The sequence below is a fragment of the Salvia splendens genome, chromosome 13 (assembly GCF_004379255.2).
Source record: "Salvia splendens isolate huo1 chromosome 13, SspV2, whole genome shotgun sequence".
NCBI classification, from domain to species: Eukaryota; Viridiplantae; Streptophyta; class Magnoliopsida; order Lamiales; family Lamiaceae; genus Salvia; species Salvia splendens.
In genome coordinates this window covers 16,846,430-16,873,257 of record NC_056044.1, presented here as the reverse complement: position 1 = coordinate 16,873,257, position 26,828 = coordinate 16,846,430, and the positions used below count along the sequence as shown (strand labels likewise).

Genomic DNA, 26,828 nt, shown 5'->3' with positions numbered 1-26,828 from the left:
ATTCCCTTACATATTTTTCAAGCGATCGAGCCAACCGGCGGAGCCCTCAAGCAATTAGATCAACAAGTGGCTCGCTTCTTTTGGGGGTCGAGTAATGAGAAGAAAAGGACGCACTGGATAGGATGGGATCAGGTTTGCCTACCCACGGCCGAAGGGGGCTTGGGCATTCGGAAGATCAAGGAGGTCTTACGTGCCTTTAATATTAAATTATGGTGGAGATTCCGGGAACAAAACTCCCTTTGGGCTACGTACATGATGACTAAATATTGCCTTAAGGCGTCCCCACTCACAGCTAGAGCCTCGGGGAGGTGTAGCCCTACTTGGAAGAGGCTTTTGAAGGCTCGGGCACAGGCGCAACCGTACATTCGTTGGGTGGTGCGAGAAGGTAAGATATCATTTTGGGATGACCTATGGCTAGGAGAGGTTCCTTTGAGGGAACTTTGTCTTGATGATAGGGGAGGCCCTCTTGTCCATGTTGCTGATTACATTATCAATGGATCTTGGAATGAAGCCAAGTTGCGGATTCTACAAGCGCAAGCCGGCCTTACACAACACATCGTCCGGAAGATCCTTGACATGCCAATCATCCCGGAGGGGCCGGATGTGCCGAGATGGAGGCTTTCACACAATGGGGAGTTCTCACTAGCATCAACTTGGGAGACCATCCGAACTCAAAGACCTATCATCCAAGGCCTTGATGACTTATGGAAAGCAGGCCTCACGTCTTCTATTGCTATCTTCATTTGGAGACTCCTTTCCAACCGAATACCGGTGGATACGAAGCTACAGTGGAGAAGAATGGAAATGGCATCTAAGTGCCAATGCTGCCCTCATAGACCGGGCATCGAATCACTGCAGCATCTCTTCATCCAAGGGGCTGGCGCCCGAGGTGTGTGGAGGGAGTTTGACTCCTGGTTCGAGGGATCTTCACCACCTCTCCGGATCAATGACACCATCCCAGAGAGGCTCGAAGTTTGGGCACGGAGAGTCCAACAACCCGGTAAGAAACACCTTAGCCGGGCGATGCCGTACCTTATTCTTTGGTTCATTTGGGCTGAGCGAAACAGGAGTCGTCATCAATCGGTGCAATTTAAGCCTTTCAATGTGGTATGGCAAGTGCAAATGTTCCTTAGAAATAGCATGGCCAATGGATCCTACAAACCGAAGCATTGGAAAGGAGTCCGCCTCAAGATCAACGTCCCGAGTCAGGCCGAGCCACGAAGGACCAGGCCCCTCGCGATGGTGGTCAAATGGAACCCGCCGGATGAACCGTGGATCAAACTCAACACTGACGGAGCATACATGGAGGCAACGGATAAAGCCGGGGGGGGAGGACTTGTTCGTGACCACGAGGGCAACATGCTTGCAGCCTTTACCTCCCCACTCGAGGCTCACTCAGCCCTCGAAGCGGAGCTTCTGGCCATCCAATTCGGGTTGACGCTCGCCGCAGAATTCAGAAGGCCTATATGGGTTGAGTCGGATGCACAACAAGCGGTTAAGCTCCTAAATGGCACGCACTGGGGACCGGCCCATATTAGTCGGGTGATGGCGCGACTAGCAATCCTCAAGCGCCAACAAGACACCCGTATCACCTTCATCCACCGGGAAGGGAATAGAGCAGGAGATCTCCTCGCCAAAATGGGATTAGAAAGAAATGACTACTGGCGTATGAATGCCCTCACGGCACCAAGGCACCTCACAGCGATGATTAGGATGGATGCAATGGGTATCCCGAACATTCGGGTCCATAATGAAGAGGAAGAATAGGCTCGAGTTTTGGTGGAAAGGGATATAGTCTTTCTTTTTTGTTGAATTCTATTTTACCTTTTGAAAGGGAGTATGATGAGGTCCGGGCTTGTGGAACCGGACCGCATACTACTCCTAATTTTCGTGTAGGCACACCACTTTCGGGTGTGGCCACGTTTTGTATTCAACCACTTTTGAAATATAGGGATGAGGGACCCACGAACCCTCCACCGTGAAGGTGTTTGATTGAAAAAAAAAAAAAAAAAAAAAACATCTTCCACACAAGGTGTTTGGTCCAAGGTAAACTTTGAATAATGATTATTGATGGTGGTAGTTGTTCAAATGTTGCAAGTTCTGAAATAGTGGAAAAGTTGAGCTTAACAACGGACAAACATCATAATCCGTACAAGCTACAATGGCTTAATGAATGTGGAGATATTCGAGTGACTAAGCGAGTTCTAATTTCGTTTTCAATTGGCAATTATAAAGATGATGTTCTTTGTGATGTTGTGCATTTGCATGGTGTTCCTAGATCAATTGTGAGTGATCGAGATGCTAAATTTGTGAGTCAATTTTGGCGTGTGTTGTGGAATAAGTTGGGAACTAAACTCTTGTTTTCTACTACTTGTCATCCACAAACTGATGGACAAACTGAAGTAGTTAATAGGACTTTGTCTCAATTACGACGAGCTTTAGTTAAAAAGAACTTGAAAAGTTGGGAGGAATGCTTACCTTTTGCTGAATTTGCATATAGTCGAAGTGTTCATTATGCTACTAATTTTTCTCCATTTGAAGTTGTGTATGGTTTTAATCCATTGAGTCCACTAGATTTGATTCCAATACCTATTGAAGAACGTGCAAGTCTTAATGGAAAAGCTAAGGCTGAAATGGTGAAAAGATTGCATGAAAGGATTCGAGGACGAATCCTCTTGAAGAAGAAGGGAATGATGGAAACACACCCAAACTGATCTACAAGGACAAGAAGATGGATCCATTGATCATTCAAAGTGGGCCAATCACAAGAGCTAGAGCTAAGAAGATAAAAGAGTCCATGTTGCTTTTAGTTGCTGAAATAAAAACCCAATTCCAAGACCATTCTACATTGGGCCAAGTGGTGAATATTATGCAAGTTAGTGGGAAGCCCAAGGCATGAAGTTTGGAGGCACTACATATCACATTTTGGAGGCCCAAATTGATGATACATGATGCATTTTCGTCCAAGTTGGAGTAGTCAAAATGAAGGGTCTTTTTTAGTTACATTTTACGTTAAATAAGTGACTTTAGATATCCTAGAGTTACACCAAAGGTTTAGGAGTTACTTTTCTTTTATTATGAGTCATTTTAAGTGTCTTAAGTTGTACTAATGATGTGAGACTTTCAAGAGTCCATTCTAGCCTATAAATAGGCTTGTAAGCATGTCATTTGAAGACACCATTGATCAAATACGAAAATAGACTTTGTCTTGTGAGTTGAATTATCTTTGTAGAGTTTTTCACTTGTTTGGAACTTATCAAGATAGTTTGAGCATGTTCTTGTGGCGTTCAATCATACCGAGGTTCTTGGCTGATCATATAGCCAACGGGTCGAGGTTTTCCAAGCTCTGGAAGTGGATCAAACCAGATTATCAATCAAGGGAGTCCGCTGCCAAACCTTATACGTGGGGTTCTTGATTTGTTTTTACTTGTGTTATCTTTACAAAAGAGAAAGAGTGATAAAAGGCTTGAGTGGTGAGATTATTTGAGGGGAGGTAAAAGCCAACGAGTGATATACACGAGTGTTTTGTGAGGTTTATTTTTGTGTGATACACGAGTGATTTGTGAGGATGAATTCTACTGATGACAATCAAATTGATCCTACGTTGAAAGCCATGCAACAACATTTTAGAAGGCTTGGAGGTGTTCTGGAAAGTGTTTCAGAGTGCTTGGAGAGGCTGGAATTTCAAGCAAATGCAAACAATAACGAGGAAGAAGAGAGTAGAGGAGAGGATAATGCTTCATATAGGCATCGAAATGAGAGACATGGAAACGTTAGAAAAGGGCGTACAAATGAAGTTGATGGTGATTTGAGAAGCATCAAACTGAAGATCCCAACATTCCAAGGAAGGAGTGACCCGAAGCTTATTTGGAGTGGGAACGAAAGGTGGATCTCATCTTTGAATGTCACAACTATTCCGAGGAGAAAAAGGTTAGACTTGCTGCAATTGAATTCACTGACTATGCTATAGTTTGGTGGGATCAATTGACAACCAGTACAAGGCGATATGGAGGAAGACCAGTTTGGACTTGGGAAGAAATGAAAGGCATAATGCGTAAGAGATTTGTATATTCTCATTATTTTCGTGAATTGTATCAAAAATTACAATCTATGAAACAAGGTACTAAATCTGTTGATGAGAACTACAAAGAGAAGGAGAGTGCTATGATTAGGGCAAATGTTGAAGAAGATAGAGAAGCAACCATGGCTCGATTCTTATGTGGGCTGAATAGGGAGATTGCAAGCATTGTGGAGCTTCAACACTATGGGGAGTTGGAGGACATGGTTCATATGGCCATGAAGGTGGAGGGACAATTGAAGAAGAAGGGAACAATCCAAAAGAATTTTTCAACAAGTTCTCATTCTTCAAGGACAAAAGAGTGGACTTCATCCAAATCCAATTTTGGGGAAGCTTCTAAACCCCAAAATGAAGAGTCGACATCCAAGTCCAAAGAATTTGAGAAGGGTAAAGGTATTTCTTCTTCTACTTCTACTTGAAATAGAGATATCAAATGTTTTATTTGTCAAGGTGTTGGACACATTGCATCTCAATGTCCAAACAAAAGGGTGATGATTTTGAAGCCAAATAGAGAGATAGAATCTGAAAGTGAACGTGAAGATGATGATGAGGAGGAGGAGGGTAAACAATAGGAGGAGATTGGACCAGAACATGGAGAACTTTTGGTGGTTCGAAGGGCTCTAAACATGCTAAACAGAAATGATGATCATCAAAGGGAGAACATCTTCCACACAAGGTGTTTGGTCCAAGGTAAACTTTGAATAATGATTATTGATGGTGGTAGTTGTTCAAATGTTGCAAGTTCTGAAATAGTGGAAAAGTTGAGCTTAACAACGGAAAAACATCATAATCCGTACAAGCTACAATGGCTTAATGAATGTGGAGATATTCGAGTGACTAAGCGAGTTCTAATTTCGTTTTCAATTGGCAATTATAAAGATGATGTTCTTTGTGATGTTGTGCGTTTGCATGGTGTTCCTAGATCAATTGTGAGTGATCGAGATGCTAAATTTGTGAGTCATTTTTGGCGTGTGTTGTGGAATAAGTTGGGAACTAAACTCTTGTTTTCTACTACTTCTCATCCACAAACTGATGGACAAACTGAAGTAGTTAATACGACTTTGTCTCAATTACTACGAGCTTTAGTTAAAAAGAACTTGAAAAGTTGGGAGGAATGCATACCTTTTTCTGAATTTGCTTATCGTCGAAGTGTTCATTCTGCTACTAACTTTTCTCCATTTGAAGTTGTGTATGGTATTAATCCATTGAGTCCACTAGATTTGATTCCAATACATAGATTGAAGAACGTGCAAGTCTTGATGGAAAAGCTAAGGCTGAAATGGTGAAAAGATTGCATGAAAGGTTTCGAGGACGAATCCTCTTGAAGAAGAAGAAGGGAATGATGGAAACACACCCAAGCTGATCTACAAGGACAACAAGATGGATCCATTGATCATTCAAAGTGGGTCAATTACAAGAGCTAGAGCTAAGAAGATAAAAGAGTCCATGTTGCTTTTAGTTGCTAAAATAAAAACTCAATTCCAAGACCATTCTACATTGGGCCAAGTGGTGAATATTATTCAAGTTAGTGGGCAGCCCAAGGCATGAAGTTTGGAGGCACTACATATCACATTTTGGATGCCCAAATTGATGATACATGATGCATTTTCGTCCAAGTTGGAGTAGTCAAAATGAAGGGTCTTTTTTAGTTACATTTTATGTTAAATAAGTGACTTTAGATGTCCTAGAGTTACACCAATGGTTTAGGAGTTACTTTTCTTTTATTATGAGTCATTTTAAGTGTCTTAAGTTGTACTAATAATGTAAAAAAAAAAAAGTTGTACTAATAATGTGAGACTTTCAAGTGTCCATTCTAGCCTATAAATAGGTTTGTAAGCATGTCATTTGAAGACACCATTGATCAAATATGAAAATAGACTTTGTCTTGTGAGTTGAATTCTCTTTGTAGAGTTTTTCACTTGTTTGGAACTTATCAAGATACTTTGAGCAAGTTCTTGTGGCGTTGAATCATACCGAGGTTCTTGGCTGATCATATAGCCAACGGGTCGAGGTTTTCCAAGCTCTGGAAGTGGATCAAACCAGATTATCAATCAAGGAAGTCCGCTGCCAAACCTTATACGTGGGGTTCTTGGATCAATATATCCAACGGGTCCTTCGTCGTATCCCAATCTATATCACAAGTCGTCCTTTTGCTTGAGCTTTCGGGAGTCAAAGGCCTGTGCTACACGTGACTCACCGGAGTGGGAAGGCGTCACCCTACTTTCCACAAGCATATTTGTCTCCGTAGCCATTTCTAGAAACATGACAATCCCATCACTTTTTGGCTGCATTGGAGGGGTTGTGGAAGGTACATCACGTGAACCCTCTTTTTGGTAGGGGACAAAGGCACTTTCAAAAGTTGTTTTTGTTCCTTCATCCATTTGGGGAAAGTTGACTCTCACACAAGCCAAGGCATTTTGAACACCACATGGGTCAGCAATATCCGTTGGGGAAGCGGACAAAGGTGGGTGTTGGTTCTTCCCAACGGCCATCAAGTAGTCGCCGGAGTCCTAGTCGGCCGGCGGCGCCACTACCCTTTGTTTGAAAACTCTCTTCTCCTCAACCGCCACTTCGACAGGGCCCTTATGTTCAATCTCCTCTGGCCGGACGGTGTCCCTTTTCCCTTTATTCGGTGTCGCCGGGAAGATAGAGCCCTTACACATGGGGCTACCGGGCGAGCTGCCACCTTCCTCCCCGAAATCGATCCTTTTTCTAAATTGCTAGTCTTCGGGAAGAGGGGAGGGGACAAATCTCTTCCGTCCATTTCCTTTAGTGGGTGGTGCAGGGGTCCCTCATCCCTATATTTCATACCAAAAAAGGAGAAGACAAGTGAGAGAAGCTCTCCCCTCTCTCTAAAAGTTCCACCCTAGTGTCTCACGGTTTACCATCCTACATCTGCCGACCAACCTCCCCCCGCGATCTCCCCGGCGTTTATCCCAACCCTCCGGCCGCGACAACACCTTTTCGGCCATTGTTCACGGCGCGCCTTGCCCCACCTCCGCCTACCAAAGGATATGGACGGAAGAGATTCGTTCCTTTTTTTTAATCAAAAGCACCACGAGGGTGGAGGGTTAAGGCGGACCCACACCTGTGCATTACTAGGCACAATTGCAACGGACAACCAAGATCACCGAGCAGCCCAAAAGTGACGACTCGCCATAACCAATTAGAGTACAATGAGGGCCTCCCTACCAACTAGAGTGGTCATCAATGTACTCTTTACTATTCTATTACAATTAACATGGTGCAACCTTCACATCACAAAATCCAAGGTCCGTCACTTAATTGATGCCCGCAATAGGGATACCCCCGCGATGAACGATCCCTCCCGGATCAAGTTCCTCGATGAAGCCTTCCTTCTCCCGGTTGGGGAGCCCACATGATACATTCATTGAGCAAGTGCTCGGCTCGTTCGCACTAGAGTCATCCCGATTGAATGACACCGTTGCGACATTGTCTTTCAAACGCAAATTGTCGATGTGTTGAGCTTTGGAGTGCATGTCTCCCTTATGTGCCTTTTCTTTCCTCTTCCTCGACACCAATTGGAATCCATCCTCGTCCATGCTTGGTTGACTCCCAAGGGGCGCTCGAGGAGCCAACGGATCGACGTTCATTGTACCCTCCTTGTTCTTCTCTTGGTTGCCACTATCTTTTTCCTTGTTCGTGTGATCAATGTTCGGTGATGTGCCAACCCTAATCGCCGCCTTTGGACGCCATTCTTGACGGATGATCTTGTGATCGTGGCTAGGGTAGAACGCCTTGGTTGGTGTTCGGTAATCCTCGCCTCCAACACGACCCTTCCTTCCCAACACATGACACTCATCAATGACATGCCCAACATGCTTACAATTCTCGCAAAACAATGGGATACGGTCCCATGCTACATTGTGTCTTGAATTTTTGCCTAGGATGTTTAGCATGATCTCCTCCGTCGGGGGTTGGAGATATCAATCTCAACACATATCCTAGCAAAAGAGAGCCGGGTTTGATTGATTGTGGCATGGTCCGCTTCGAACGGCTTGCCTAGTAGCTTGCCGATCGCCATGAGGGTCGATTCCTCAAAAATATGGGCCGGTAATCCCATGATATTGCACCACACAGAAGAGATTCGTTCCTTCTCCACTCCCCGAAGACAAACAAACAATTAAGGAAGATAATCGATTTTGGGGAGGAGAATGGTACCCCGATCGGGAGCCCCAAATGCAAAAGCTCCATTTTTCCGGCTGCCCCGAATCATGCCATGGGGGTCGCTACCCATCCGGAGGTGCATGAACATGATGGAAATGACAAGGAGCTAGAAATGATGACCCCACGCGCGGAACAAGAAGCTTCCCTCGATATTTTTCCTTTTTCCGGCCATGATTCCGACCAGACTGTCTGAGAGGAGTCGGCCGGCACCGAGGTGGAGTCCAACCAGCCGAGCCATGAAAAAACAAATGTACTTGGTGCTGCAAAAGCAAAAGGAATATTGGGTGAAGAGAGAGTCAAACATCCCGAAATGGGCATGGGAACAAAATTGCTTTTGGAAAGTAGCTTGGTGCCTTGCCAAGATGGGGGCTCACATGATGCACTAGCCGTTGGAGGCACATTGCAGCCAAACCCTACCAACCTCCTCCAAGTTGCTTCATTGGAATCGGCGGACATGCTAGATGTCTTGGCGGCGCAACCTCTCCTCGACGCTGGCAGGGCAGAGTTCGGCCGGAATCCGGCTGAGCCATTCCTTGCACCCCAACCGGGAAAGAACTCACTTTTGCTAACACCCTCATCCGCATTTAAGGCCTACCAAGTGGAATTCCCACCCTTGGAGAAAGGTCGAACCCTAAAGATTCGTGACTCGTTTGAAAGTGGCTGGCCGAAAGGAGCCGGGACGGCACCGAGATCTCAAGCACAACATGGCGCGCCAACTAACATGCATATTAAGCCGGGTGCGGGCGTAGCCGCTACTGTCTCGACCGGCATTCCTGAGGCCGGGGTGGGTGTGGCTAACCCGATACTGTCACCTAAGCCAGGAGTAATGGCTGACCTTTTAAAATCTATTCCAGCAGCGCCAATGAATGGGCCACAACCTAAGTAGAGAGGAGGGAGCCGAGGCGGGGTCGAACGGCAACACGCCGGCCGATGGGGCCGAAACGGGCTCGGATAGCACTAACGTGTGGTGATCATTGGCGGATATGGTCAAGGGGACTCCCGACCCAAATGGACCTCAAGTGTTCGAGCCCGACAAGATCCAAAATATTGGACTCGCATCAGTTTTGAATGGTATACCGACAATCTATTTCTCGGGGCTGGAAATCCGGAAGCTTGCCGAAAATGTGGGGTACGCCATCGTAGGTAAATTCTCCCACTCTATTCTGACAGACGGTCAAATTCAAAAGGCTCTCAATAACATTAAGTTTCAATGTAGTTTTACTTGGAAATACATTAACGCCAAACACATTCTCATTCAATGCGAGGATTTGGCGGATTATGCTAGGCTACTTAGTGGCCCGAAGGGTACGCCGGTGTGGTTCATCGACCGCCACCCAATGAGGGTCTTCAAATGGTCCTCGGACTTTGATTCTTATTGCGAGTCGCCGATTGCAGCGATTTGGTGTAATCTAATTGGCCTCCCGATCCATTTGTTTGATCAATCCGCCCTCTTCACCATTGGCAAGCTCCTATGGACGCCAATTCAAGTCGACCGAGCCACCGCAAATAGGTCAAGGCTGTCTTTTGCGCGCATTTGCGTCGAGATTGACATCACAAAGCCTCCACCCGACGAAATCATACTTGATATTTGTAGGCGAGAAATGGTGCAACAAGTGCGGCGGGATAAGATCCCAGCCTATTGTCGGGAGTGCAAGCATGTAGGGCATTCAAGCAATGTGTGTTATGCTGCGGGCAAGACCGAACGACCCCTAAAGAGAAACTATAACAATGCAACCCCGCAAAGAGCAAATCAAAGAGAGCCTTCATACCTTCCGGGTACGAACCTAACTTGTTAATCATGTCTTACAATTTTATGTTTTGGAACGCTAGGGGAGTCGCTAATGCGCCGACCGAAAACGTCCTAAAAAGACTAATTAAGTGTTATAATGTCATGTTTCTTGCAATAATGGAGCCACTTACTTCTCCCGACCCGGACCGATACTCCAAAACTTTGGGGCTAAAGTTCAAAGGATCAAACACATCCGGTAAAATCTGGATTTTTGTTGAAGATGGATCTGATTTTGATATTGAGGAAGATTTGAATCAGGTTCTTCATGGTCGGTTAACCTCACACCGCATGGCGAACCATATTTCCATCTCGGCGATTTATGCTAAGTGTACAAGATCGGATAGATACCCACTGTGGGACAAGTTGAGGGAGATTTCAACTCGGGTGGATGGAACACCTTGGCTGATCGGAGGGGACTTTAATACGATCCTTGCTCCCGAAGATAGGGTTGGAAGCGAGACCAACAGGCAAGCCGAGATGATCGATTTCACTGAAACCATCGAGGACTGTCGGCTCCTCGACCCAGGGTATGATGGGGCGAAGTTCACATGGGCCAAGAATGGGTTGTTTGAATGGTTGGACAGGTTGTTTGTTAGTGAGGCATGGACAAATGTGTTTGCGGTAACAAGGGTGACCAACCTCCCTAGAGTCTCCTCGGACCACGGACCGATCCTTGCTAGGTGCACGATGCCGAGGCCTATCACCGGGGGTAGCGCATTCTGGTTTCAAAATATGTGGGTCTGGCACGACGGTTTTAAGAGGCTTGTTAAAGATACTTGGGAACAACCGACGGGGGTGAGTGGGCTCCTAAATCTACAGGCTAAGCTCGCTAGTTGTAAAAAGGCCCTTAAGGCTTGGAATAAAGAAGTTTTCGGCAATATTCACGCCAACCTCAAAGTTATTGAGGAAAGGATCGCTCAAGCCCAAGCTGATTTTGAGGCTGATCCAACTCCTTGGAACAGGACCGAGATCAACAAGAGCATTGCCGAATACATCCTCTTACTCTGGATGGAGGAGGACTTTTGGAGGCAAAAAGCTTCTCTAAGGTGGCTTGCGGATGGAGATAAAAACACAAGGTTCTATCAAAGTTGGGTAAAGCAGAAGAGAGTCAGACTCCGCATACATACAATTACTGCGGATGGCCGGGAGATTGCGGATGAAACGGAGATACGAAATTCAGCGGTTGAGTTTTTTCGGAGTCTCCTTGCACCAGACACTCCAGGGCTTGAGGAACCGGACCTTGACCTAATCCAACCACTCCCTCCCACTTCGGACCTAGAGGAGCTAAACAAGCCACCGGACCCCGAGGAAGTGAAGAAAGCGTTGTTCGATATCTCCGGGGACAGCGCACCCGGTCCGGACGGATTCTCGGCCGTCTTCTACCAATCCTATAGGGGGATAGTTGGGTCGGACGTTGTGGATGCTATTAAGCAGGTTTTTCTTGGGGCGTATCTACCTCGAAGCGTCACGGCCACAAACATCGTCCTCATTTCGAAAAAGGCTTCACCCAAGACGTGGGCTACTTTCGCCCCATAAGCCTGTGCAATGTCGTTAACAAGATCATCACAAAGGTATTAACGGCACGACTTGCTCCTTTTTTACTCCGGGTAATCCCTCCAAACCAGAGAAGATTCGTGAAGGGTCGGCTCCTTCATGACAACGTTCTCCTCGCCCAAGAGATGTTTCACGAGTTAGCAAGGTGCTCCCCGGCACCAAATGTGGCGATTAAGATCGGCATGGCTAAGGCCGACGATAGGGTCCAATGGAGTTTTTTGCTCAAGGTACTCCGACGCATGGGCTTTCCGGACGCTTGGATAGGCCTAATTGAAAGATGCATAGGCTCATGCTGGTTCTCAGTCCTTATTAATGGCGTCCCAGTTGGGTTTTTCAAGTCAACTCGAGGGCTCAGACAGGGAGACCCCATCTCACCCGCATTGTTCGTGATTGCCGCAGATTACTTATCTAGGGCCCTTGACAGGCTCATTCTGGGCAAGAAGGAGATGATCTTCAAAGCCTCCAGGAGATGCATGGAAATCAGCCACTTGGCATATGCCGATGATATTATCATCTTCACCCAAGCGGCCGCAAACCCCTTGCGCCGGCTCAGAGCGTGCCTCGATGGGTTCAAGGGGTTATCCGGGCAACAGATCAGCCTCCCCAAAAGTAACTTCTATATTGTCGAAGCACACGAGCAGTGGGCGCATGCAATCCAAAGTGAAGGTGGCTTCGCCCGCGGAACTTTCCCCTTCATCTACTTGGGGGTTCCCATATTCCGGGGAGTCAAGCGCACGGAAATGTTTATGTTCATCCGAGAGAAGATATCTTGAAGAATCTCCGGATGGGCGCATCGACATTTATCTTTTGGAGGGAGGTTATTGATGCGAAGCATATTTCCTATATTTTCCCCTTTAGACTACACCTTTTTATGTAAAATATACCTCATTAATGTGTGTGTTCATCGGGGTTTAGGTTGTGAAAGCCGGGTGAAACGTGACACGCCTGAGGAGTCCAGAATCTTCGCCCGCTCGGGCGTTTTGAAGCTGCTAAATGCCCGGTCGGGCGTTTTCAAGTGGGTATGCGGAGTCCAGATTTATCGCCCGGTCGGGCGAATTTCCTTCTTAATTTCGCCCGGCCGGGCAGTGGATTTGAACTGCAAAATTGCATTTTCATGCGGCAGTTTTCTTTCCAAGGAGGGGACGTGGGAGATTGGATAGGTGGAGAGAGAAACGAAAAAGGCTGTAGAAAGAAAGGAAAAAGATTGATGGGACAGAGGAATTAATTAAAAAGAGGGAGAGAGAAGGTGACGTTTATTGAGAAACAAAAACATGATGAAATTGGGCAATTGGGGGAGCCACTTACGTGGCAGTTTACAAGGGGGTTGAGAGAAGTTTAATTGGAGATTTTTTAATCCCTAAATATGGAAGATTCCGGGGGATTTTCTTGAGAGGAAAAAGTAAGAAGAAAGGAGAGAAAGAGAGGAGGAAGAAGAGAAGGAAGAAATTCCATTCCGACGATCCATCTCCATATCTCCATTCCACTCAACAAGAGCACGCTTCCTACGGTTTTAATTGTTATTATTACCATGTGTTTAGGCTAAGCTCTTTATGTTGCTCCAAGTTGTGACTTAGACTTGTTTGAATGTATCTGCACCTTTGAATTCACGTTTTGACATCGTTGATGTGTTTATTGTTAGATTCTATCACTTTAGAGGCCTCTATCGTTATAGATGTTTAATCCTTGTTTATTGTCTCTTTAACATAGACTTGGATAGATAAATCAATTGATGAGTTGTTAAATTTGAATTGTTCAGAGGATAATTTGACGACGGATTAGGTAAGCTCGCATAGTAGATGATCTTTTATTCCCGCGCTTCCGCAGGAATTTAATATCTTTGAAAATTAATTCATGGAACAAGTGTTCAGCTGACTGTGAATTATACGTCGCGAACATATTCAGTGCAAGCGATTAGGTTGATTAATTAATCCCAAATATGTGCGTTCGATATAGGTGTAGAATGATTCTAGTCTAATGAGCAACTTGGAGTGACATCTTTTTCCTATTTGAAAAGTTTTCCTTAGTTTGTAAATTTAGCTTTTTAATCTTGTAAATTCTTGTTAAATAGCCTACGCCTCCCTGTGGTTCGACACTCGAAATACTACAATCGACTCTGTACTCTTGCAGATAGATTGTAATATTAGAGCTATTTTAGTAAACTTGTGTGTTCTTAATCCATTAATATAAAAGCTCGAAAATTACACATCAAGTTTTGGCGCTGTTGCCGGGGAGGCAACTGGTTATTTAATTAGGATTCTTTTTGTTTTTATTTTTGTATAGTTTTCTAACATTTTATTCCTTGTTTCAGAGTTGTAGCTAGAAGGCTAAGTCGAGCCAACGACTTTAAACAAAGGCGCTAGTTGGGAGGCAACCCAATGAGTTTTTAGTTTTCTTTATTTTCTCTTAATAAATCGAGGGTTTTGTTCGCTCAATTCTTTCCTTCGATGTATTTTTATGAATTGAGTATTTTGTTTTCTTTTTGTTGTTTTAATTTTTCTTTTTTTTTGTAGGAGCAACATGGAGATTTGACTTATGTTGGAGCTTAGGAGGAAGCACACCCACAAAGGAACTTACACCCACCCTCCCACCCGAATGTACTATGGACGTCACGCCAAGTTTGGGGGAGTTCTATTTCCCTTTACTTTTAATGTTCTTCTTTGCATGCATTGAGGACAATGATGCATTCAAGTTTGGGGGGGGGGGTTGATTTATGCATGATGCATGTTTCTTGGGTGTATTCTTTGCTAAATGTGTTTTGAATCATGTAATTGACGGGTGCATGCTAGATCTTCGGCTTTCTGGTTGGGAAATCTTGCTTGATCTTACTTGATCTTTGAAGCTTAGGATGGATAGAATCTGTGCATGAATTTATTTGAAAGAGCATGTTGTGATTACATCCGATTTCTTGAGTTGAGGAGAGTATGAAAGTCATATGTCTTGTGGAAATTATCTTGAATTGATTTGCTTTATCGAGTTGTGTGCTTGTATTCATTTGTGTCAACGATATGGGAGGATAAGGCACTAGGATGAACTCTATGGCCAAATGATCACATGCCTAGTCCTACACATGATCCCCTAGAAGCCACTTTGAGCTTAATTTCCTATCATTTGTGTAAACACGTAGCCTATCACTTAGCTAATTAAATAAGCCTCATTTTAGCCTCATCGAAAGACCTTGCTACTATTTGAGTGCTAAATACAAGTTGAGCTTGGTGTTTTGAGTTGTGAGTGTGGGGGTGGTGAACTGTAAAGAGTAGACTTTTCTAGACTTGATATAATGTGAAAAGAATGAAGTTCTTAGAAAAGAAAAAAAAAGAAAAGAAAAAGACGACCTCAAAATTCGCAAAAGTCGAGGTCTTTACAAAAAAGAAAAAAAAAGAAAAAAAAATAAGTTTGATGAAATAAAGATAGAGCTTCTATAATTGTGTGATGTAATCTTGTCTAGAATAGATCTCAAGTTTGGGGGAGTGTGAGTTTGGCTGTAATTTTGTTGTTTGATCTTTGGAAGGAAGTTGTAGGAGGGAAGAATTTGGCATTCAAATGTGTAGCCTTTGAGCTCATTATCCATATTTATCCTACCTCGTCCTTAGCCCTATTACAACCTTGAAATAAGACCTCGGACTTTATCGTTGATGCTTGTGGATGTTTTGTAAACAGCTTGGTAGAGTTAAAGAAGTTTGATTTGAAATCCGTGAGTCTATGTGATTAGTAATGCTTAATGAGTCAATGATGATGGTTTGAGTTGTTTGATCGCATGCTTGGACTTACTTTGAAGTGCACTTTGACTTGAAGTTCTAGGGGGGTAAGTGATTGTTTTTAGAGTGGGAAATCTCGATTGGAAATGTTGGGGGTTTAGATTTTGTCACTCACGTCCTTACATGTTTCGTATTGATGAAAATCTCTTTGTGGGTTAGATTTTGTTGAGTTATTGTGCTTAAAATATACCTTGCTCGAGGGCGAGCAAGAACTCAAGTTTGGGGGTATTTGATGCGAAGCATATTTCCTATATTTTCCCCTTTAGACTACACCTTTTTATGTAAAATATACCTCATTAATGTGTGTGTTCATCGGGGTTTAGGTTGTGAAAGCCGGGTGAAACGTGACACGCCTGAGGAGTCCAGAATCTTCGCCCGCTCGGGCGTTTTGAAGCTGCTAAATGCCCGGTCGGGCGTTTTCAAGTGGGTATGCGGAGTCCAGATTTATCGCTCGGTCGGGTGAATTTCCTTCTTAATTTCGCCCGGCCGGGCAGTGGATTTGAACTGCAAAATTGCATTTTCATGCGGCAGTTTTCTTTCCAAGGAGGGGACGTGGGAGATTGGATAGGTGGAGAGAGAAACGAAAAAGGCTGTAGAAAGAAAGGAAAAAGATTGATGGGACAGAGGAATTAATTAAAAAGAGGGAGAGAGAAGGTGACGTTTATTGAGAAACAAAAACATGATGAAATTGGGCAATTGGGGGAGCCACTTACGTGGCAGTTTACAAGGGGGTTGAGAGAAGTTTAATTGGAGATTTTTTAATCCCTAAATATGGAAGATTCCGGGGGATTTTCTTGAGAGGAAAAAGTAAGAAGAAAGGAGAGAAAGAGAGGAGGAAGAAGAGAAGGAAGAAATTCCATTCCGACGATCCATCTCCATATCTCCATTCCACTCAACAAGAGCACGCTTCTTACGGTTTTAATTGTTATTATTACCATGTGTTTAGGCTAAGCTCTTTATGTTGCTCCAAGTTGTGACTTAGACTTGTTTGAATGTATCTGCACCTTTGAATTCACGTTTTGACATCGTTGATGTGTTTATTGTTAGATTCTATCACTTTAGAGGCCTCTATCGTTATAGATGTTTAATCCTTGTTTATTGTCTCTTTAACATAGACTTGGATAGATAAATCAATTGATGAGTTGTTAAATTTGAATTGTTCAGAGGATAATTTGACGACGGATTAGGTAAGCTCGCATAGTAGATGATCTTTTATTCCCGCGCTTCCGCGGGAATTTAATATCTTTGAAAATTAATTCATGGAACAAGTGTTCAGCTGACTGTGAATTATACTTCGCAAACATGTTCAGTGCAAGCGATTAGGTTGATTAATTAATCCCAAATATGTGCGTTCGATATAGGTGTAGAATGATTCTAGTCTAATGAGCAACTTGGAGTGACATCTTTTTCCTATTTGAAAAGTTTTCCTTAGTTTGTAAATTTAGCTTTTTAATCTTGTAAATTCTTGTTAAATAGCCTACGTCTCCCTGTGGTTCGACACTCGAAATACTACAATCGACTCTGTACTCTTGTAGATAGATTGTAATATTAGAGCTATTTTAGTAAACTTGTGTGTTCTTAATCCATTAATATAAAAGCTCGAAAATTACACATCAGTTATCTCTTATTAAGAGCACCCTTGAGGCGGTTCCTATCCACAATTTCCAAGCCATTGAGCCGACAGCCGGTACCCTCAAGTTGCTTGATCAACAATTGGCACGATTCTTTTGGGGCTCAACAAATGAAAGAAAACGGACCCATTGGATTAGTTGGGACCAAATGTGCCTTCCCACCAATGAGGGAGGACTCGGAATTCGCAAGCTCACGGAAATCCTTCGGGCTTTCAACATCAAACTTTGGTGGCGCTTCCGAGAATAGAGTTCCCTATGGGCACGATATATAATGTGAAAGTATTGCGCCTCATCCCCGCCACTCTCCTCGAGGACATTGGGTAGACATAGCCCAACGTGGAAGAGGCTGGCCAAAGCTTGGGTGCAGGCTCACCCGCATATCCGGTGGCTAGTTGGGCAAGGACATATCTACTTTTGGGATGATATATGGCTCGGTGACACTGCTCTTAGGGGGCTATGTTTTGATGAGCGGGGCAGCCCCGCGACGACCGTCTCGGAATTCATCAACGATGGCGTATGGGATGTCCCTAAACTCCAATTGCTTCACGACCAGGCCGGCCTCCCACAACTTCTCATCGAGCAAATTTGTCAAACCCCGATCATTTCAGGGTAGCCGGACGTCCCGAGATGGACGCTATCCCGGCGAGGGGACTTCTCGATCGCCTCGACTTGGGAAACGATCCGGACGCCGAGGCCCATCATCCAGGGACTTGAGCACATTTGGAAGGCTGGTCTCACAACCACCATCGCCATTTTCAATTGGAGACTCCTGTCTAACCAAATCCCTGTCGACTCAAAGCTCCAATGGCGCAAGATCGAACTTGCGTCCAAATGCCAATGCTGCCCACACCAGCCTAGCACCGAGTCCCTTCAACACCTATCCATTCAAGGTACCGGTGCGATTAGAGTGTGGAGAGAATTCGACGGGTGGTTTGAAGGCTCATCACCTCCTCTCAGCTTGAATGATACTATACCTACAAGAATTGACGTGTGGGCGCGAAGAACGCAACAGCCGGGAAGGAAACACCTCAGCCGGGCCATGCCTTACCTTATATTTTGGTTCCTATGGGCGGAGAGAAACAGAAGCCGGCATCAAGAAGCCCAATTTAAGACGAGCAATGTTATCTGGCAGATCCTTACATTCGTCCGAAACAGCATGGCCAACGGAAGGCTCAAGCCGAAGCATTGGAGAGGGGTTAGGCTAGGAGTCACCATCCCGAGCTATGCCGAACCCCAAAGGCCACCGCGACTAGCAATGCTAATTAAATGGGAGCCGCCGGACCAGCCCTGGAATCCAGGTGCATAATCCAGGAAGACAGCGTACCTGAGATAGCGAGCTACCAGGTTGATGAATCCAGATTTCTCATTTTCACTTCACGGAAATAAAATATAAAAATCAATTAACACGAGTGAGCAATTAGATTTACGCAAATCAAGTATCAAAATGCGAACGCATCAACCAACCGAGAGAGGTCGAGGCAGAGGAAAAGGAAGATACCTGATCTGAGTGAGAAAGGCAACATCAACTTTGAAGATGTTGATCTTCTCGGCATCGGCAGAGTTGAGAGTAGCAGTAGCCATTTCCTTGAATACACGATCAGTAGAAGATCTGTCGTGGAGAGAGAAGTTGTTGGAGGAAACGAGGAGTGAAATGGTTGGTCATGTAAATATAGAGAAGGGGCTCCGGAGAAAATTTCGGGAATATAGACACACGTAGCTTTTCTTCTTTTCTTTTGATGAAAAATGATTTAATTTACTCCTTCCTCCCTTCCACGGTAATTAGAGCTTTCTTTTCGTCACAGAATTTTTAAAAAATTGTATTAAATGAGTTACGTAAAGGAAATACAAAATAGAAAATGAAAAAATAGAGAGATGAAGAGAGAATAAAGTAAGAAAGAGTAAATTGTATTAAATGGGTTACGTAAAGGAAATATAAAATAGAAAATGAAAAAAATAGAAAGATGAAAAGAGAATAAAGTAAGAAAGAGTAAAATATGTGAAAAGAAATGTGTTAACTTTTATTAAAAAAAGAAATAACTCCATTATTATGAAATGTATTAAAATAATGCATTTCTAGAACATGCCACATGGCATCATAGATGCTTCACTTTTTTTTATCTAAAATAGTCCGTTAAAAGCACCCGCAGCGGTGCTCGCGCCAACGGACGGCGTCCGTGCCGCTTGCACGGCAACCCCTGCTCGCCGCTACGCTCTTGCCGCTGGCACGGAACGGCGCTGCTCGATTCATCGAGCACGTCCGTGCCAGCGAGCAGCTGACGTGGCGTTTCCTGATTGGCCAACGACAATGCCATTGGCAATTTCTTTTTTTAATTAGATTTTAATTAAAAAATCCGAATAAATATAAAAAAATATTTTTCCACTTCCCAAAAAATTATATCCATTTTCTCCCCACTTTTAATTTAATTTTGAATTTTTCCCCCAAAATTCACATTTTCTTCTATAAATACTCTCAATTCGACACAAAAAAATTTCACACCACACTACACAATTCTCATCTAAACTCTCTCATCTTCTCTTATCAATTCTCAATCTTTCACTCTTACTTACAAAAAAAATGTCTGGCTCCGGCGATCACCCCTCCGACTCCCACGGTTGGAACCACGAATGGTTCGGCTCACAACCATTTCCTAGTCCGGAAACATAATTTTCGGCCCCTCCTCAAACCCAAGGTTCTCAAGTTCCGGGTGGCTACCGGCCTTACCCGGTGGACGACCAAGATGCTCCCGATCAGCGATACGGGTGTGCACCCAGACCCAGATCGGGAGGGAGCGGCGGCGGCGGCTCTCAAACTCCTCCTCTTCCTACTCCTACTCTTACTCCTCGTGGTGTCCGCATCCCGTACACTCCGGTGGAGATGGATCAGTTATTCAAAGCCTATTTGATTATCTCCGAAGATCCGGAGATAGGCACGAACCAAAGCGCGGATAGGTTTTGGTGGCGCGTCTCTCGCCGGTACAATGAAAACCGTCCGGCTGGAACCATCGAGCGCAATGAGAGTATGGTGCGCAATGTCATATTCAGAGCCAACGAAGAAATCCAAAAGTTCCAGGAGTATTACCTCCAGGAAAAGCGGTCGGCGGGGAGCGGTAGGCGCGAGCTCGACATCATCAGTGCCGCCTTGGCGACCTACCAATCCATAAATTATAAACCGTTCAAGTACCTCAGCGCTTGGCAGGAGGTGCGTGTGCATCCAAGTATAGGGGAGGCGTATCATCCTCCTCCAGCTCCTCCAGCAAACGGTCGAGATCGATATCCCTATCCGACGCCTGCGAGGATGTGGTGGCTAGCCAGCTCGCCGGAGCTAATTTGGGTAGCCCCAACGCCAGCCAGAGCAATTCCCAACGCAGGCCGCAAGGAAGGAAGAAGGCGACGACCAACCGCCGTCGCGCCGCGACTCCATCCACCCCCGCTCCCTTTGTGCCACCTCAACCCCCCACCAACTCATTATGGACCCTTTTGGCCCAACTCAATTTGGCTGATATGTCAAATATGACCCCCCGAGCAACTTGATTCACATTTGGCAATGATACGGGGTCTCCGAAGAACATTGGGGATAGAGCCAGAGGAATAGTCTTCCATGGGGGTATTTTTTAGCCTTTAATTATGTATTTTTTATTTTTTTAGGATTTTAATTATGTAATTTTAAATTTTTAGTATTTTAATTATGTAATTTTTAATTTTTAGTATTTTAATTGTGTAATTTTTAATTTTTTTATAATTTGTAATAGTATTCCGGATATTTTTAATGCATTTTAATATTGTAGAAATATTTTTATTTAAATTAAATAATAGAATGGTGGGACCCTTGAGCATATCCTTGCGGAAGAGCATGGCATGGATGTTGGTGTTGTGCTCTTGCTTAAGAGCAGGGAGTAAAAATGTAATAAAAGTGGGTCCGGGTCCACATCCGTGCTCTTTGGCAAGAGCACGGATGGGGATGCTCTAAATTCATGCATCTATACTTCCTATGTTCCACATTAAAGTAGGAGCATATTTAAGAAATTTAATATAGTTGTTATATTCAGGCATCTATACTCCCTATATGTTCCTCTCATTACAGTAGGAGCGTATTAAAATTATGAAATTGTATATAGTTTTATTTTATAAATTGAATAAATAAAAGAATAAAATGAAAATATCATAAGGAATTGTGACAATTTGAGTAGAATTTCCAAAAAAAAAATAAGACTGGAAGATGTATAAGTTTTTCCAACGACATATGTTATGTGAGCTTCAAGACCAAAACAATTGATAAACTATCTGCATATTACTCCCTCCGTTTCAAAAGAATATACACTTTGAGTTCGGTATGAGTTTTAATTTAAAATTGGTACAATAAGAGAGAGGTAGAGAGAAAAAATAATTAAAGTAGTATTTGTTAATGGAGAATAGGTCTCACCTTATTAGAGAGAAAAGAGTTTCCAAAATTAAAAAGTATATATTCTTGTGGAACGGACTAAAAATGAAAGAGTGCATATTATTGTGAGACGGAGGGAGTAATTATTTGGAAGATGTCGTGTTATTGTCTCAAGTTAAAATGATGGGCAAATTCCCCTAAAAGTTACAAACTTTTTCTATTTTCCGATTTTCCCCACGAACTAAAATATTGGCGTATAATGTCATGAACTTTACCGGCTTGTGGGAATTTTCCATTTGACCCGACCCTGGAGTTTTCCAGTCGAAATCTTGAGCACGTGGCAAGTCTGAAATCTAACGTGGAAAACTCCGGAAATGCATTAAAAACCCTAAAAGTCACAAACTTTTCTCATTTTCCAGTTTTTCTCACGAACTTTTCTCATTCTCTTGTCGCGATTTCTTTTCCTTCCTGTCACGATTTTTTATTTAACCCAATTTTAATTTTTCTTGTTTCAAACAATTGATTTTTGGTCAATTTCGATTGAATGTGCCATTTAACGATTTGTTTGAATTTAGTCATTTTTCTTGTTTGAATGTGTGGTTTCGATTTCAATTTCGTTTTTTAGAATAATCACTTTAGCTTCCAAATCATGACCAATTCAACGTATCTTTCAACAATTTAAACGACTCCATTCCGAAAGGCCTTGTGGGAAAATTGAAGGAGACATTTCTCAGCACTTCTCTTTGTGGGAAGCCTCTTTAACATCATATGCCCCGAAACTCTGGCTATTGCCGCCGGTGGAGCGGCAAGGGAAGAAGAAGCTCTCTGGCGGCGACATTGTGGGAATTGCAATTGGATATGTTCTAGGGTTGTTTCTCTTGCTATTACTATTATGTATCCTATGTAGGAAGCGGAGCGGGAAGAAGTCGCGGTCAGTCGACATGGCGGCATTTAAGAATTTGGAAAGTGACTCTCGCCACGCAGAAGCCCCTCGCCGTCGCCTTGGTCATCGTTGTCGGCACCGATTTAAGAGTGAAGTGAAGGGAATTTGGGGGTATGATTTTAGGATAAAAAATGGAGAGTGAATTAGGATTTAGGAGTATGATTTTATGGGTTAAAATACGAGTAAGCATAATTTTAACACGTCCGCATCCACTTAGCAATCACGTTAGCTTAAAAGGACACGTCAGCAGGATAACTTTTTAGTTCTTGGGAAAAACTAGAAAATGAGAATAGTTTGTGACTTTTAGGAGCAGTTTGACATGTCAACAACCACGTCAACTTAAAAAGATATATTAACTTGCTTCATGGCCGGAATATACGTCATGGGAAAACTACAACCGAATGTAAAGTTATGACACTATACACCAATTTTTTTGTTCGAGAGAAAAATCGAAAAATGAAAAAAGTTTGCGACTTTTAGGGCAGTTTGCCCTAAAATGATCACCAATTTTGTAGTGAAAAAATTATTCTTCAACCTTAGGAAGAGTCATGCTTTAGGCCTGAACCTGCATAATTTGTAGAACTGATGGGATAAAATCAAATTGATTATACCATAAATATAGGTCATATTTCATTTTTCATTCGTTCTACAGAAATTGTCCATATTCATTTATTGCAATGTGATAATATATTTGTTAATAACACTCAACTTATTTAGATAGACACTTCCATCTGTTTCCTCTTATTTAATAGGTTTAGAGTTAAAATTATCATAGAAATAAATTGAGAACTATTATTAATTATAAAAAAATTAATAATAACCCATTCATCTATAACCAATTTCACATTAAAAAAACATATTCTTTTTATTAATTTCACATTAAAACTTGAATTATCTATATGAAATTAGTTTATTTAAATTAGTTGTGATGCCTTTAGACTGCGGAATATGATTTGGAAAGAAAATTCCTTGTCACTTGATGTAATTTGTGGAGTGATTCTATGAGACGGAATTTACATTCTTAAGAACGCCACACACACCTCTCCTAATACATCAAAAATCGTTCCCAGTCTTTTAGTACATTAAGCTCACTCAGAAAAACTTCTACTTAAAGCTCCTCTGAACCTTGTTCACAGCCATTTACAAAGAAAACTGAGTAAATACATACATACATACATACATACAGTGTGAAGTTAGGCTTAGGCTTCTTGCAGATAAGGAACAAAACATTGACGACCAACAGCAGACACAACCGGAACGTACATAGAGCCAGAGCCACGGTTGCTTCCAGCCATTGAGTCGTCCAACGCAGGTCAAATGCTCACTTAGCCTTCACTAGCAAAGCTACGAGCAGAGGCGGATCCTCTGTTTCTCCCTCTCTTGAACAGTTTCGGCTGACGAGCCCTGCTCTGTGAAACATCTTTTGTATGGCACGAACCCCCTCCTGCAGTTTGCTGAAATGACCTTACTCGACGTCTGCTCCCTTCTTCCCACTGCTGCGCCAACCAAATCAGTATTCGAATCAGAGGACGACCCCTCGTTTGACTGAGCTGTGGTTGGGTTTGAGCTATGCGCTTCCCCACTCGACTGTGATGCAAGACTTAGCCATGGTAAAGTAGTGTCACCTCTAACTCGTATGCACAAAGGATCATTCTTCATCACACTACTCTGGACTCGCACCAACGATCGCCAAGCGTTCTCACAGGTACTATTACTAGCACCGGCTTTTAGAGGCACTACTCTCAGAGGATACGAACAAGGTTCCACTCTCTTATCATCATCCAACGGTTCCTGCTTGCAACTCAAACACGACGAATCCATGACTAGTAACGTCTTACCAAACAGCTTCAAGCTCTGCGTAGCTTCTTCGTTAACAAAAGCCTTTCTAGGCGAAAGGTCCAATTCCTGTATATATGGAAATAAGTGTAAACACAGTTAAGTTATAAGAAACATTTAGTTTATACCAAATGCACTGTTAAAATGAATCAAGCTAGTAACAACTACCGCTGGTATTTCTGCATCTGTGCTCGAATTTTCATCTTCACGGTCAGACTGAGACGACGAGACACCATCCTCCAACAGAAGCTTAGGAGGGGCGGCTGAGCCAAAAACGTGAGCAGTAGCGCGGCCAAGAGCAGAGGACGACACTGGAGACAGGCTGCCACCAGGCATACACGAATCAGCTCCAATGGATTGTTCCGAACCCACCACAGACAACACGGACGTAGGAGACTGATTTGGAGATACCGATCTTTCAGGTATCAAGATCCCTGCCTTGATTGGAGAAACCAGCTTACGAGGATAAGGATGCATCGGTTTCCTCTTGGGCCTCGGAGGCGGGATCTCAACCGGCTTCACCGAACCTCCATCCCCCACGTTCGACTCACGAGCAACCTAAACACACCAACCATCAATACAAGTGCTTCCACGGCAAATATTTGCGCGCCTTTATGCCACAGAAACATGACTTACTTGAAAGGCGGCATACAGATATAATGGCACTGTTTATAACTTATAAGAGCATAAAACCTTGGAGAAAAACTTCTGAGCATGGCTTCGAATTTGCACTGCAGTTTTGCTACCTACATGCTCTGCAAACAAATCAAAACTCAGAAAACATCCCACACAAACAAGATAGAATTGAATTAGTTATTAGTACCTTCGATTCTCCTCCATGCTCGGCCATAAAGCATCAATGCCTCAAGAAACTTTTTATGCTCTTCTTCTGTCCATCTTTCTCTTTGCTTGGTAATTGTGTACGGCTTCCTTACCTACAAAACCGGAATACAAAGAGACGATAAGATGATACGCGATCACATTAACCATACCAAAAACTCAACAACTATTCACCATCCCAACCTTAGGAGCAAACTGTTCATTGAGTTGGACATCTGAATCCACTGAAAAATCATCTGAGCCTGAAACAACGCATTCCTACGCAACAAAGAGCGTTCAAAATCAACAAGCAGATCCATGAACACATACAGATATCAAACTTCACAATTTTCCAAATTATAATTGATCATCGTTAATACCTCAAGCAGGTCCAACAAATTTTGCAAATTATAGTTTTAATCGAATCATAATAAACTTATCATGAAAAAGCATGAAACATAGTATGTTTTCCCCTTTCGGCTAATCAAACAAACAAACCAAATACGACCAAATTAACAGTAGAAAAGGTCACCTTTACATCCATAGCAGCAACAATTGCTTTCTCGAAGAAAATTCTTAATAGCTCGAGCCAAATTTGTCCATCCAAACTATCAACAAAAACCTCACTTATATTGTAAATTTCACGAAAAAGAAGCACCTACGAAATCGGATCTTTATCCGAGAAGAATGATTGTAGCACAGAGATGGAAGTAAAGGACAAACGAAAGTGAATAAGCAAGGGATAAGAGTGTGGAGATGTGAAGCAGAGAAAAATGACGCTCTTTTTGGGTCAGATTTAAGAGGAGAGAAAAGAGCAGGGGAGAGGGAGGCCTCGTCAAATAACGAAATCTTTGGAGGCTTTTTGTAGAACGATCGAGAAATCGTGGAACCTTGTGGCTCAGATTGAAAGAGAGGCTGAGACACGTGGCGAGTCGATGTCAGCTCGCTTTTTCCTTCGCTTTTTCCATCCCTCTCACTACCCTACTCGCGACTGTGAGAAACGCTCCATGTTTTCGCCATACAGTGTTTTCCACGCGGCAGGGTGTTAGTGGAGAAGGTGTTTAGATGTACCGTGTTTTCCAATGTTTTTTACTGCATATAAAAAGTATAAAATTTTCTAATTTTAAAAAAAAAATTCTCCCTAAGGGTATCCACTATAAGGCAGACACGCCTAATAGCCCCGCCCCAATTTTTATCCATAGCCCCAATTTTGTTGTCCACAGCCCCAAAATTCTATTTCCGCCACTACAGTGGACACCTCCAATAGCCCCCAAATTCCAAATACTCCCTCCGTCCCGTGCTACTCGCACGTTTGCTTTTCGGCTCGTCACAAAGTCCTTACACTATTTATAATTTAAGTTAGAATTAATGCATTTAATTAATATGTTAATTTAAGTTAAGAGCTCTTTTATTAAGTGATATCTCATTACACCTAAAATTCTTTTTTTAATTACACAAAAAAATCAATCCCAAATTTACGGCCTAAAATGAAAAGTGCGAGTAGCATGGGACGGAGGGAGTACAAAATTCTACATTTTCATAGCCGCGTCCTCGCCCCGAACGCGGCTATCCCGCGTCCGCCGCCCCAATAGCCCCCAAAAGTTGTCCGCCCACCTTCCCCACTATAGCCGCCCGCCCACCGCCCCCAGACGCGGCTATAGCCGCGTCCTACCCATAGTGGTTACTCTAAAAGCATCCACAATCCTGGTTTTAATTTAAGCCCAAGTCCCCTTCGAATCATCATTTTCTTAAATTTTTGCATCAGGCTACAACTCTTTTAAATCTACGGCCTCATCCAGGCCACAACTATTAAATTGCACTATTCACAATTTACAATATTTTACGCGTGAAATAAAA

General features: G+C 43.3%; 1 protein-coding gene across 1 annotated transcript; it reads right to left on the bottom strand.

The window, feature by feature from the left end:
• Positions 1-23,263: 23,263 nt before the first annotated feature.
• On the bottom strand, positions 23,264-25,799 carry LOC121760129 (protein REVEILLE 2-like). Its single transcript, XM_042155742.1, has 6 exons — positions 25,504-25,799; positions 25,176-25,250; positions 24,976-25,087; positions 24,846-24,907; positions 24,321-24,710; positions 23,264-24,221 (listed from the first exon to the last, which is right to left on the bottom strand). The coding sequence occupies exons 1-6, from the start codon at positions 25,513-25,515 to the stop codon at positions 23,661-23,663; spliced, it is 1,212 nt and encodes a 403-aa protein (XP_042011676.1). The 5' UTR covers positions 25,516-25,799; the 3' UTR covers positions 23,264-23,660.
• Positions 25,800-26,828: the final 1,029 nt, after the last annotated feature.

Coding starts and splice junctions, on each gene's coding strand:
- LOC121760129 (XM_042155742.1), bottom strand. Junction 25,088..25,175: donor ATGAACAGTTTGCTCCTAAG/GTTGGGATGGTG, acceptor CCGGTTTTGTAG/GTAAGGAAGCCGTACACAAT. Junction 24,711..24,845: donor CTCAGAAGTTTTTCTCCAAG/GTTTTATGCTCT, acceptor TGGTGTGTTTAG/GTTGCTCGTGAGTCGAACGT.